At 42.5% G+C, this 14,365-nt stretch overlaps 1 protein-coding gene across 4 annotated transcripts in view; it reads left to right on the top strand.

Annotated features, from left to right (window-relative positions):
- The window catches only part of trmt2b (tRNA methyltransferase 2B), a 37,074-nt gene extending 25,619 nt beyond the window's left edge, over positions 1-11,455 (top strand). For 2 of the 4 annotated variants that reach the window (XM_080187344.1, XM_080187347.1), the window contains 4 exons: positions 1,546-1,647; positions 2,805-2,933; positions 4,767-4,866; positions 5,786-11,455. In XM_080187344.1, the coding sequence (XP_080043470.1) occupies positions 1,546-1,647; positions 2,805-2,933; positions 4,767-4,866; positions 5,786-5,912 (458 nt within the window). In that variant the 3' untranslated portion in view covers positions 5,913-11,455. The remainder of the gene's footprint in view (positions 1-1,545; positions 1,648-2,804; positions 2,934-4,766; positions 4,867-5,785) is intronic. The other 2 variants (XM_080187345.1, XM_080187346.1) reach the window with 2 other exon arrangements.
- Positions 11,456-14,365: the final 2,910 nt, after the last annotated feature.

The following is a 14,365-nucleotide window of genomic DNA, read 5'->3' as shown; positions in this document are numbered from 1 at the left end:
CAGCGAAGTTTGGTAAATAATCACTAAGGCATCTACTATCACCTCTGCCATCTCCTTCAGAACCCTGGGATGCATTCCATCCGGTCCTGGGGACTTGTCCACCATCAGTCCTGCTAGTCGATCAAGCACTTCCTCTCTAGTGACAGTAATTACATTCAGGCCCTCAACTCCTAACGTCCTTCTATCTTTAATATCCGGCAAACTATTCGCGTCCTCCTCCGTGAAGACCGAGGCAAAAAAACTTATTTAAGGCCTCCGCCATTTCCTCATCTCCCACCACTAAATCCCCCCTCTCATCCTCTAAGGGTCCAACATTCACTCTAGCCAGCCTCCTCCTCTTTACATATTTGTAAAAGCTCTTCCTGTCCTTTTTTATATTTAGTGCTAGTTTAGCTTCATAGTCTATCTTTCCTTTCTTTATCAACTTCTTAGTCATTCTTTGTTGATTTTTAAACCTCTCCCAATCTTCTACTCGCCCACTACTTTTAGCGACTCTAAACGCATCAGCTTTTAATTTAATACTCTCCTTTACTTCCCATGCTAACCACGGCTGATTATCCCTTCTCCGACGTGCCTTCTTTACCATTGGAATATATTTCTGCTGAGCACCGAAAAAGATCTCCTTAAAGATCCTCCACTGTTCCCCAGCAGTCCTACCGACCAATTTGTGCCCCCCAATCTACATTTGCCAATTCCTCTCTCATCGTACTCCCCTCTGTTCAAACAGAGGACACAGGTCCAGGACCCTACTTTCTCATCCTCCATCTGCATCAAAAACTCAACCATACAATGATCGCTCGTCCCAAGAGGATCCCTCACAACAAGATCCCTAATTGTACCTGCCTTGTTACATAACACCAGATCTAAGATAGCTCGCTCCCTCGTCGGTTCCATCACACACTGTTCAAGGAAACTATCCCGGCAGCATCCCAAGAACTCTTCCTCAAGCCCACCGTGTCCGACATGGGTCAACCAATCAATATGTAGATTGAAATCCCCCATAATTATCGCTGTTCCATTCCTGCACGCATCATTTATTTGCTTGTTTATAGCAGTATTTTGTTTGCTTGGGTGGGTGTGGGAGTGGGAATGGCCTAGGATCCTGAATCCCAATTAAACAACTTGTATAAACATCCAAAATAATTCTGCCTGTCATATTATTAGCCTTGAGGTTTGAAAGGAGTTGTGTCTTGGCATAGTTTCTCCTTGATGTTAAATCGGAGCACCAAAATCTGGTGATATCAGAAGTTTGAGATTTGTGGAAATGGATGGGGAGAGGCGGTTAAACTTTGTACACAGCCCCAAGGCTGCATTGTGTACAAAAAGGCAAGGGATGAATTGGGCTATCAGAGTTTAAATTATCAAGCAGAATAACGTTTTACTCTTATTCCTTTTGCTCAGACTTCCTTCTGACTTGGTTTGGAGCAGGTGTCTAAGGCAAAACTGCCAAAATGCCATCTTAACCTGACATTAAGTGCTGTGCTGGAGGAGAAAATTTTACATAGCTGGATCAGTAATAACTGAATGTTTGGCTTTATTTTTCAGGAGCTGTTGGTTTGACAGTGTGCCAAGGAGCAGCCAGAGTGATAGGGATAGAGCTGATTGATCAGGCTGTGGAGGATGCCCAGTGCAATGCCGTGCTTAATGGTATGTTGCTGAAGGAGCAGTGTCACCAATCATTACATGCAGTTCCTGTCTTATTGTCAAGGATTTGAATACAAATTTGCTGAAACATGTGTTCTTCAAATTGACTCCACCCAAGGAATCATTCTTGATGCATTAATGCAGACAGTGGATATTGGCTGGTTAAATGTGGAGGCTGTAGAAATCAGGACCAATCCTTATTCTCTCATAATACCTGGTCACATGTGCTTTGTGACCCAAGATAATCATAAGGTTTGGAAACCACAAATATTTTTTGCCCCCCCCACACACACAGAGCCTGAACCTACATGTTACCCAGTAAACCTCCATCGTCCTGGAGATTTTCATCAAATTCAACCCTATAAGAGCCTATTGTGGCATTATATTACAGATACCCCCACCATATACTATTCCTTCCCCTGGATGCCATCACTTATCTAATTTCCTCCTTTAATGTTCACTTTTCTACCTTTTTTTAACAAACTCCATTTAACTCCTGATCTAATTCAAAGTCCAGCTGAGAAGCTGGGATTAGGTACTTTGCCCTAGGAAAAGTAAAATTGAAGTTTATTTATTAGTCACAAGTGAGGCTTCCATTAACACTGCAATAAAGTTACTGTGAAATTCCCTGAGTCGCTACACTCTGGCACCTGTTTGGGTCAATTCACCTAACCCGCACATCTTTCAGACTGTGGGAGGAAACTGGAGTACCCAGAGGAAACCCACACAGACATGGGAGAATGTGCAAATTCTACACAGTGACCCAAGTTGGGAATCGAACCCGGGTCCGTCTCTGAGGCAGCAGTGCTAATCACTGTGCCACCATGCCGCCCAAGGCAAAGCTTTGTGAGAAGAGCCCTCTTTGGCAATGTTTTGCACACCACATTATCAGTCAGCTGCTGGCTACTTTGGATCCGATCTCTGCCCATGTTTGGCCTAAGTCAGCAGATGACTGAATAGAAAATAGCTGGGACAGTCCTTACAAATATGTATAGTGAGTGACTACTCTGAATCTAATGCAGAGAGTGTGAGTTTGAAAGGCACGGTTCATTTGTCCTGACACACACACACACAGCAATGCACATCTGGAGTCAGACATAAGTTTTACTCATAGCTGGATTGAAACTGTATCCAAGTGTCCTACGCTTTCCCTCTTGCAGGTATTGTTAACTCTGAGTTCCTTAAGGGTAAAGCAGAGATTGTTTTACCAGAATTACTGCTCTCATTGGAGGATGCCAGGTCCCTGGTTGCTGTTGTGAACCCATCCCGGGCTGGACTGCGTAAGAGATGTAACCTTTTACTTAAAATATCCATTTCATTTATCTTGTGTTTGTCTCATTAGTGAATCGAGTCAAAATTCTAGGTTTTTCTTAACATTCCCATCCCTGATCTTTGGCAACAGTGTTGTTAGATTCAGTGTCACATGATAGTGTAGTGTGTCAGAGATCTTGTTACACTGTACTCTGTGTGACAGTATTTTAAAGATCATCTTCTATGCACCAACATCTGTTTGGTACTAAAGATTATTAATTCAATTTGTGCAGAGGTATCACAAGGATCAGCACTTGCACCTCAGTTAATTATGGCACCTTCTCCACAATCAGCACCAGGCTAACCAGCCAATGGAATCCTGTTTTCTGCCTCCCACCCTTCTTGTATATCAGAATTATATTTGTTGCTTTCCAGTCTGGTGAAACCTTTCCAAGTTCTAGTGATCTAGTAGCATAGGGTGTCTCATTAGCCACCTCTATTAAGATCCTAGGGTGAAGCCTATCAGGATCCAGTCTGCAGCTCCATCAGTTTGCTCAGTAAAGCTTTCCCCTAGTGATTGTAATTTCACCAAATTCCCCTTTCTTGGGCTGTGGGCATCACTAACTGAGGCCATTTTCAGTTGTCCTCGAGAAGGTCATTATGAACTGCCACCTTGAACTGCTGCAGTCCATCTCATTTAGGTGCACCCACATATGTGAAAGAGTGCCTGAAGTTTTGACCCAGCAATAGTAAACAGATGGTGATTTGGATCCAAGTGGAGAGAAACTTAAGGTGGTGGTGTTTCCATGCATCTCTTGTCTTTGTCCTTCTAAGTGCTAGTGATTGCAGGTTTAGAAGATGCTGTCAAAGGCGTCTTGGTGAATTGTTGCAATGCCTTTTGTAAGTAGTACACACTTATGCCACTGTGAGTCAGTGGTGGAAAGAGTGAGTGTTGAACGTGGTGAATGAGATTCCAATCAAATGGGTTGCTTTGTCTTGGATGGTGAAGAACTTCTTGAATATTATTGGAGCTGTGTTATCCAGGTAAGCAGAGCATATTCCATTACGTTGACTTGTGCCTTGTAGATGGTGGATAGGCCTTGGGGAGTGAGGAGGTGAATTACTTGCTGCAGAATTACTAGCTCATGTGGTCTTGTATTAAATGCTCCTGGAAACACATTTATATGGCTAGTCCAGTTCAGTTTCTAAACAGTGATAATCCCAGGATATTGATAGTGGAGGATTCAGTGACGGTAATGCCATTGAGTGTCAAGGAGAGATGGTTAGATTCTCGCTTGTTGGAAATGATCATTGCCATTCTAAAATGTAATTAGGGATGGTAACAAATGCTGGCTTTGCAGTGGTGCATCTGAATACCACTGTTATCTATAACACTCTCCCCCAATCAGAATTCTCCTTTACAGGAATTCTGAGATCTAGTCTGGTTTTTGATTCAACGTGTCAAACTCAAGTTATTGGTGGCCTTACCTCCCCTGAGTCTCAGCCTCTCATTGCTCTGTAGCATCATCTCCTCGCAGCACTGCTCATTTGATTTTCGTGCACTTGCACCTCTTTTGTTACCTCGATACTTGATCATCTTGGAGCTTTCTCATTTGGATGAAGATTCAACCTCACATCTCAATTAACTGGCATGTTTGATTAACCAGCATCTCGCTTCCTAGAGCATGGAGACTTCCCTGTATCTAAGCTAACTGGGGGTCTCCTTTCAATAAGGGCCTTTTATTTGAGGGATGGGATTTGATGAATGATCAGAGTGATTGAATGCTTGCAGACTTGTTGAAGTGAAAAGGAGAATGTGTTAAATTATTAAACTATGGGTGATGGGACATATATGCTTTTGTTTTTTTCAGATTACAGGGTGATACGAGCAATTCGTAACTGTGAACAGATCCGTAGGCTTGTGTATATCTCCTGCAAGCCAGAGGGTGAAGCAATGAGAAATTTTATTGAGTAAGTAACATTGGAAAATACTCGGGAAGCCATGGTGGTCAGTCTCTCGAACTTGCATTGAATGCAATACACTTGGAAGATGGACAGGGAGCCTCATCATCCAGACCAAGCAAGAATAGGATAAAGCCCTCCATTTACTCCAGGGATATGTCTACTTCTGATTAGCAGTGGTGGAGTTTGTTTGATCAACGAGTGAAATTAGGGTTGTGAAATTTTGGCAAACTGTAGTTAGCATTAGTAGATAGACAACCAAAACCTGCTCCAGTACATGGTTGGAGAACTGCAACCTTAGAGTTTGCTGCTGGAGAACTATGCCCCAATTTAGAGTTCACTGCTGGAAAATTTTACCCCAGTTAGAATCCATGGTTTGACAACTGTACCCTGGTTAAGAGTTCGCCACTGGAGAACTCGTGGATAGGATTGGAGATGCACTGTCCAATTGAGGAAGTTAATACATTTCCAATATTAGCCAGTAAAATATAACATAAGTACTTGGTGAAAAAAATGCAGGGCTAAGGGGAATGTGCAACGCCTGGTACTACTGGATGGCTCTTAAAAAGAGCCTTCCCAGACTCAAACGGGATGAATGGCCTATTTGTGTGCTGTGCTGCTCTGTGATTCTACAAGAATTGTGCGACTGAGGAAGAGCAGGGAAAAAAAAGCATGAAATATACCAGTGAGAAAGAAATTTGTTTATCATTTGAAATCATAAATTGCCCTTAAATAAATCTAGCCTGTTTGAATGATTCCATATTTTGTGTAAGAAGAAGTCATCAAAATTTTGAACAATTCCACTATTTCGGAGATACAGTAGTCACAATTCCTAATTTTATTAGATTTGTTTGAATGTTACAGCAATGGAACATAATCCCAGTCAAATAATTGCCTACTCAGCTATAATAAATTTTGTTTCTTTCAGACTGTGCTGCCTGCCTGACCAACAGAAGAAGCTCATCGGCAATCCCTTCACTCCGACACTAGCTGTACCTGTGGATATGTTCCCGCACACCTCTCACTGCGAGCTTGTCCTGCTATTTGAGAGATAAGACAGCGATCATCCCTTGACTGGGGAGATTGTTTGCAGCAACCATTACTAGCCACATGTGCAGCATTATGAGCTTGAAGATAATGCCCACAGTAAATGAAAAGGATGACATTTCTGTGGACTTAAATGGAACATTAATTGTCGAGTTAAAGGAGCACGGGCTAAGAAAAACAAATGCAAGCGAAAAACGAATTACTGTAAATGCTGGAATCTGAAACAAAAACAGGAAATGTTGGAAAATCTCAGCAGGTCTGACAGCATCTATGGAAAGAGAACAGAGCCAACGTTTCGAGACTGGATGACTCTTCAGAGTTGAAGACAAAGAAAATAGAACAGATTTATATTGTTAAGGGGATTGGAGACCATATTGGGGTGGGGTGATATTGACAAAGGTGTCACAGAGAATAAAGTAAAGGGAATGCAAATGGTGGTGATCCTAATTGAGAAAGATAATGATAGCGGCCATTAAGAAATCAGAATGTAAATGGCAGAACAAAGGTAAGCAGAGTGTCAAAGGACAACCTGTGACATGATGGCCCTAACGGAATGGGGAGAACGTGGATAGGAGCTGGGGTGGGGGGCAATAAGGTGGAAAGTGAGAATTATTTTTTAAAGTGGACAAATCAATGAGTTAATGGAAGAAATGAAAATTTTAAAAAAGTAAAAAGGAAAATAAATTGAAATGAGTTGAAGATGGAGGGGAAAGTTTATGCTCTAATTGGAAGATCAGGTGTTGTTTCTCTGGTTTGTGTTGGCTTCACTGGAACATTGCAAAAGGCCAAAGATGGACATCTGGACATAAAAGCAGAGTGATGTGTTGAAACACAAGTGACAGGAAGGTCTGAGTCCCAAAGGTGTTCAGCAAATTGGTCACCCAGTCTATGCTTGGTCTATCTGATTTAAAGTAGACTGCATTGAGAGCAGCAAAAGCAATTGATGAGATTAAAGGAGGTGAATATTAAGCACTATTCACCTGAAAAGTGTGTTTGGGCCCAAGGATGGTGAGCAGGGACGAGGTAAAGTGTTGCACCTTCTGCGATTGCATGCAACAGGGCTGTTGCAAGGTGGGGAGGTGCTGGGTGTGGTGGAGGAGTGAACCAGAGTATCTGAGGGGATGGTCCCTGTGGAATGCTGACATTTTGAGTGAAGGGAAGATGTGTTTGGTGGTGGTGGTGGTGTCATGCTGGAGTTGGCAGAAATGGTGGAGGATCATCCTTTGAATGTGGAGGCTGGTGGGGTGAAAAGTGAGGATAACGGGGACGCTTTCCTGGTTCCAGGAGGGGATGGGGTGAGAACAGTGGTGTGGGAGATAGGTTGGACACCGTTGAGAGCCCTGTCAATCACATTGGGTGGAAAACCACGATTTAAAGAAGAAGGAAGACATATCAGCAGTGCCATTTTTGAACGTGGCATCATTGGAACAGATATGACAGATGCAAGGAAATTGAGAGAATGGGATGGAGTGCTTAGAGGATGTGGGATGTGAAGAACTAACCAGGGTAGTTGTGGGAGTTAGTAGGTTTGTAATAGATATTAGTGGACAGTTTATCATCAGAAATGAAGACAAAGGTCAGGAAAAGGAAGGAAGGTGTCAGAAATGGGCCATGGGAAGGTGATAGAGGTTGGAAATTGGAAGCAAAATTGATCAAGTTTTCCAGGTTCAGATGAGAACATAAAGCAGCACCGAAATAGTGATGAACTGATAATAGTTGTGGGAGGGGGTCAGAGAAGGACTGGAACCCATGCGGAGCAAGTGATTATTTGGAGCAAGTGAGACAAGTTAAAGGAGAAATAGTGAGTGAGAAAACAAATTAATCCGGACAGAGAATAGTGGTGGTGGATGGAGATTGTTCAAGCCTCTGTTTGAACGAGCACAGAAGAGCTCTCAGGCCATCCAGGTGGGCAGTGGAGGTATAGAGGGATTCGACATCCATGGTAAGCAAGATGTATTTTGGGCCAGGGAATTGAAAGTTGTTGATATGGCAGAGGGCATCAGAGGAATCACGGATGTAGATGGGAAGGATTGGGCAAGAGAAGAGAGGATGGAGTCAAGATAGGAAGAAATGAATTCAGTGGGGCAGGAACAGGCTGATAAAATGAATCTACCGGGGCAGTTCTGTTTGTGGATTTTGGAAAGGAGTACAATCGGGCTGCCTGGAGTTGGGAGACAGAGAAGATCTCTGGAGGAGATGAGGTCAGTGACAGTCAAGGAAATGCAATCCTTGAGTTCTGATGGTTCTTTGAATCAATTCTGCTAATGATGACAGTCTACAGTGATGTAGACAGTTAAGTGAATGGACAAAATCTTGACAGATGGAATATAATGTATGAAAATATGAAGCTATGCATTTCGGTAGGAAGAATAAAGGAGCTGAGTATTTAGTTGGAGAAAGACTGCAGGAAGCTGCAGCATAGGGATTTGGGGTCCTCGTGTATAAATCAGTAAAGGCTGGCATGCAAATTTAGCAGGGAATAGAGAAAGCAAAATGGAATGTTGTATTTTATTTCAAAGGGAATGGAATATAAAAATGAGGAAGTCTTGCTAAAAATATACTAGGCTCTAGTTAGACTACATCTGAAATACTGTGAACAATTTTGGTTCTCTTACCTAAGCAAAGTTATACTGGCATTGGAGGCAGTCCAGAGAATGTTCACAATGTTGATCCAAGATATGGAGGGATTTTCTTATGAGGAGAGGTTGAGTAGGTTGGGCCTGTACTCAGTGGAGTTTAGAAAGATGAGAGGTGAGCTTGTAGGGGTCTGAAGGGGCTTGACAGGGTAAATGCTGAAAGTTTGTTTCCCATTGTGGGAGAGTCTAGGATCAGAGGGCATAATCTCAGAGTGATAGATATGGAGGAATTTCTTCTCTGAGGATCGTGAATCTGTGGATATTTTTACCATGAGGCTGGGTCATTAAGTCTGTTCAAGCAGAGATAGATTTTTAATCAGTAAGGGAATTGAGGGTTATGGGGGACAAGGCTGGAAAGTGGAGTTAAAGATTACTTTATCTGCTCAGTCATAATCTCATTGAATGATGGAGCAGAATTGATGGGCTGAATGGCGTACTTTTGTTCCTATGTCTCGTGGTCTTATTAGTACTGCAGTCACATCTACTGTTTGTACGTCACTGCATATAGAACCTGCAAAATGGAATATGGTTTGCAATGGATACCTAGATTGGATCATGAGAGGTTTTCCATATTAGGTATGGATAATTGTACGCTCAGGAACTTTGAATTTCATATCTCAAATGAATGCTGAGTTATTTTGTTACTAATTATCTCCCATCCTTTTGAAGATGTAGAATTAATGCATGGGTGCTTTATTCCCAAGGAACTATAGAGTACCAGATATGGAAGTACATGAATAGCAATTCAAATTTATTAAACATAAATCCATTATATACAAAAAGTGGACCAGTCTAATTTTTCTTATAAAATCTTTCATCTTCCATTTCCATCTTCCTTAGTCTGGTGAAAATTGGCAAGTACATTTAAAAAAAAATTATATTTTACATTAACAGCCTGAAGCTTGGCTTCAAGATGCAATATTTTCCAGGTTTCATATATAGACTCACAATTTTAAAATAGTAACTTCAAGTAATTATTTTGATGTGGAACCTTGTCTGAATTTTCAACTGTTGGTGAGATAATTCTGATGGTTTATGTAATTATAACTATAATCATCTAATTCACGATCTTATCAGAGTTCTTGGAATTTAAGGCATAGGAGCAGAATTAGGCCTTTCGGGCCATTGAGTCCTCTCTGACTTTCAATCATGCTGATATTTTTCTCATCCCCATTCTCCTGCCTTTTCTTCCATAACCCCTGATCCCTTTATTAATCAAGAACCTACCTATCTCTGTCTCAAAGACACTCAATGACCTGGCCTCCACAACCTTCTGTGGTAAAGAGTTCCATAGATTCACCACTCTGGCTGAAGAAATTCCTCCTCATCTGTGTTTTAAAGGATAATTCCGCTAATCTGAGGTTGTGCCCTCTAGTTCTAGTTTTTCCTAGTGTTAGTGAAAACATCCTTTCTATGTCTATTCTACCCAGGCCTCGCAGTAATCTGTAAGTTTCAATGAGATCCCTCCTCATCCTTCTAAACTCCAACGAGTACAGACCCAGAGTCCTCAACCGTTCCTCATACGACGAGCTCTTAATTCCAGGCATCATTCTTGTGAACGTCCTCTAGACTCTTTCCAAGTCCAGCACATCTATCCGTAGATATGAGGCCCAAAACTGCTGACAGTACTCCAAATGGCGTCTGACCAGAGCCTTAAGCAGTCTTAGAAGTACATGCCTGTTCTTTTATTCTAGCCCCCTCGACATGAATGCAACATTGCATTTGCTTTCCTAACTGCTGACTGAACCTGTACGTTAACCTTAAGAGAACCTTGAACAAGGACTTCCAAGTCCCTTTGTGTTTCTGATTTCTTAAGCATTTCCCATTTAGAAAATAGGCTATGCCTCCATTCCTCCTCCCTAAGTGCATAACCTCACATTTTGCCACATTGTATTCCATCCGCCACTTTGCCCACTCTCCTAGCCTGTCCAACTCCTTTTGCAGCCCCTCTCCCCCCTGCCACCTCAATACTATCTGTTCCTTTGCATATCTTTGTATCATCTGCAAACTTCGCAAAAGTGCCTTCAATTCCTTCTTCCAAGTCACTAACGTATATTGTGATAAGTTGTGGTGCCAGCGCGAACTCCTGAGGCACACCACTCGTCACTGGCTGCCATCCTAAAAAATACACCTTTATCCCCACTCTCTGCCTTCTGCCAGTCAGCCAATCCTCTATCCATGCCAAGATCTTACCCTTAACACCATGGGCTCTTAACTTACTGGACAGTCTTCTATGCAGCACCTTGTCAAAGGCCTTTTGGAAATCTAAAAAGATTACGTCCACCATTCTCTTCTATCTAACTTCCTTGTTACCTTCTCAAAGAACTCTAACAGGTTTGTCAGACATGACCTCCCCTTGACGAAGCCGAAGTCTGTTTTATGCACTTTCAAGTACTCCGCGATCTCATCCTTAATCATGGACTCTCAAATCTTGCGAATGACCTAAGTCAGGCTAACTGGCCTATAATTTCCCATCTGCTGCCTCCCTCTCCTCCTTAACCAGTGGTGTTACGTTAGCGACTTTCCACTCCTTTGGGACCCTCCCTGTCTCCAGTAATTCCTGAAAGATCACCATTTCCTCAGTTATCTCTTTGAATGCTGGGGTATAGTCCATCTGGTCCAGGTGATTTATCCACCTTCAGACCTTCGTTTCCCCAGAGTCTTCTCCCAAGTGATGGGCACTACATTCACATGTGTTCCCTGATTCTCCTGGAACTCTGGCATCCTGCGATTTGAGATATGACCTACGAAAGCAAGCTTTTGGAAGATATGTGAATGTGAGTTTTGGGGCACCAGGCATCTGCCCAAAACTCAAACCTGAACCAACAATCAAGCCTTGGACTTTTGCTTGCACCTAACCAAGTCTCATGCCTAACCTCTCCACCAAACTTCTGGCTTGCCTTCATTCCTTAACTGAACCATAGACATATACACACAACAGACCTCCAGCCTTCACACCCAAATCAAGTGTCAGACCTGATCATCTCACCAACCTCGGAAGTGCCTTAGGCCTAGTGATGCCTTCACTCTCTGAGCCTCAGGCTTGAATCCCCCAGCATGAGCCTCAGGCCTGCATTCACTTCTTGACTGAAGGTTAACACCCTGTCCTTAAACATGCACTGCCACCAACAATGAACAGTGTGTATCATCTACAAGATGCACTGCAGCAAATCACCAAGGCTCCTCAAGAGCACATTCCAAATCCATGATCTCTTCCATCTGAAAGGACAAGAGCAGCAGATACATGGGAACACCACTATCAGGAAGTTTCCCTCAAAGTCACTCACCTTACTGACTTGGAAATATATCACCATTCCTTCACTGGGTTCGACTCCTTCCCTAACAGCACAGTGAGTATACCTACATCAAATGGACTTCAGTGATTTCCCAAAGCCTTCTCAAGGGCAGTAAGGGATGGGCAATAAATGCTGGCCTAGTCAACTCTAATTACATCACGGGAATAACTAAAAAAGAGATAAATGTCTGGATACTAGAATTTTAAAAGAATTATTGCACAACACAACTTTATTTTTCTTGTGCATTTGTGCTTCAGCGTTTTTCTCTTTGCAGATAACATTTTCTTTCAAAGCATTTGGTTGAAACTAATAGAACAGTTTAGTGTTTATTTTACAGCATTGATCCTAGAGAATGCAATTTGGATCAAAGAACAACACAGCACTGGAAGCAGGCCCTTCGGCCCTACAAGCCAGTGCCGCCATTTTAACATTCAGTGAGTACCCTCTTCTACCTATGACCTTTGTCTACACCTATTGGACTCCACAATAAAGGTGTGCAAATTTAGAGAATTATAACCAGATTGAAGGATGCCTAATTTCGGGACAATTTGTTAACACCAATCCTCCATGCCATTTTGAGAATCTAAATTTAATTTTTTTTTTAAAATAAGAAATCTTGTGTCAGTAAAAATGACAACAAAGCTACTGGATTTTCTGAAAACCCAAGTTGGTCACTGCTGCCCTTTAGGAAAGAAAACCTGCCATCCTTACTTGAGCTTGCTCTGTATATAACTCTGGTCCCACACTCGTGGTTGGCTTTTTTCTGCCCTCCAAAGTGGCCTAGCTCGGTTATCAGGGGAGTGGGGATAGTAAATAAATGCCAGCTTTCCATCAATATCCATATCCCAACTAAATGATTATGCATTATACTAATTGTGTGGACATTTGTCATGTTCCATTGCTGGGTGCCTCAATAAATTGGTCTCTCCCAATGCAAATTATCTTTCCCCATCACCCAATTTAACATTCTGAAAGTATTGCTACTGTTCTAGCATAGGACATGTGACATAAAACTCAAAGCAACATCCCAGAAACCCCAACATGGTTACAGCCCACAGAACCTGTTTCAGTGCCATAGGATCTTTGTCTGTCAGAGAGGGCTTGTTTTAATGGCCTTCTGGCTTGGAGGCATGATAATCATCTTTGAGCTGGCGTGGGGATCAAGTGCAAACCTTTACAAAAAGATGACATTCCATCCACTTGCCCAGTGGAAAGGAGGCAACGGGCAGGATACTCAGCTGTTACAGTGATGGACGTCCCAAAGAAGCTGTGGATAGCACCCATGTGGGATTTGGACCCCTCATCCTCCATTCACAGAAACAATTTGAAGTCTTAACATTTGGTGGTGCCTGATCATGATAATTTCATTATGGATGGGAATGGCTATATTAAAAGCATGATGTGGAAATGCCAGCGTTGGACTGGGGTAAACACAGTAAGAAGTCTCACAACACCAGGTTAGAGTCCGACCAGTTTATTTGATTGTAATCTCACAAGCTTTTGGAAACGGTGTTCCTTTGTCGAGTGTGTGGAAGGTTCTAATCAGAGAAGGGTATATAAAGTCACACACAGTTTACGGAATACTGGTTAGAATGCAAGCCTTTATAGCTAACCTGCTGTTCAAGTCTTAAAGATGCAGACAGTGTGAGTGGAGATAGCATTAGCATAGGTTAAAGAGATGTGTATTGTCTCCAGACAGGACAGTAAGTGAGATTTTACAAGCCCACGCAAGTCATGGGGGCTACAGTGCAACAAGGCAAGACTGTTCCCTTCCTGTTGGTGAACACTTCAATGGTCACGGGCATTCAGTCTCTGATCTTTGGGTAAGCATTCTCCAAGGCAGCCTTCACGACACATGACAGCGCAGTCAGTGAACAGAGACCAATAGCCAAGTTCTGCACACATGAGCACGGCCTCAGCCGGGATCTTGGGTTCGTGTCGCACTATCTGTAACCCCTATGACTTGCGTGGGCTTGTAAAATCTCACTTACTGTCCTGTCTGGAGACAATACACATCTCTTTAACCTATGCTAATGCTATCTCCACTCACACTGTCTGCATCTTTAAGACTTGAATAGCAGGTTAGCTGTGAAGACTTGCATTCTAATCAACATTCTGTAAACTGTGTGTGACTTTATATGCACTTCTCTGATCAGAACCTTCCACACACCTGACGAAGGAACACCGTTTCCGAAAGCTTGTGAGATTACTATCAAATAAACTGATTGGACTCTAACCTGGTGTTGTGAGACTTCTTACTGTGTTAAAAGCAGCCAGAGTGACACCAATAAGGAAATGAAACGGCGAAAAAGAAAAAAAAGTGAATAAGCTGCTGGCCCCAGGAAGCTTTTATCTATTGAACAGGAATGCTAACCACAAGAGATTTGCATTTCCTTGTGTATAAAAGATGAAGGGGTGTTCTGATCTGTGTTTCAAATGTTAACACAGTTTGGTGGAGTTGATGCAGTGAAACCATTTCTTCTAAGAACATAAGAAATAGGAGCAGGAGTCAGCCATCTAGCCCTTCGA

The sequence above is a fragment of the Carcharhinus amblyrhynchos genome, chromosome 4, assembly GCF_965287045.1.
Source record: "Carcharhinus amblyrhynchos chromosome 4, sCarAmb.v2.hapA, whole genome shotgun sequence".
In the NCBI taxonomy this organism is placed as follows: domain Eukaryota; kingdom Metazoa; phylum Chordata; class Chondrichthyes; order Carcharhiniformes; family Carcharhinidae; genus Carcharhinus; species Carcharhinus amblyrhynchos.
This window is presented reverse-complemented; position numbering and strand designations above follow the sequence as displayed.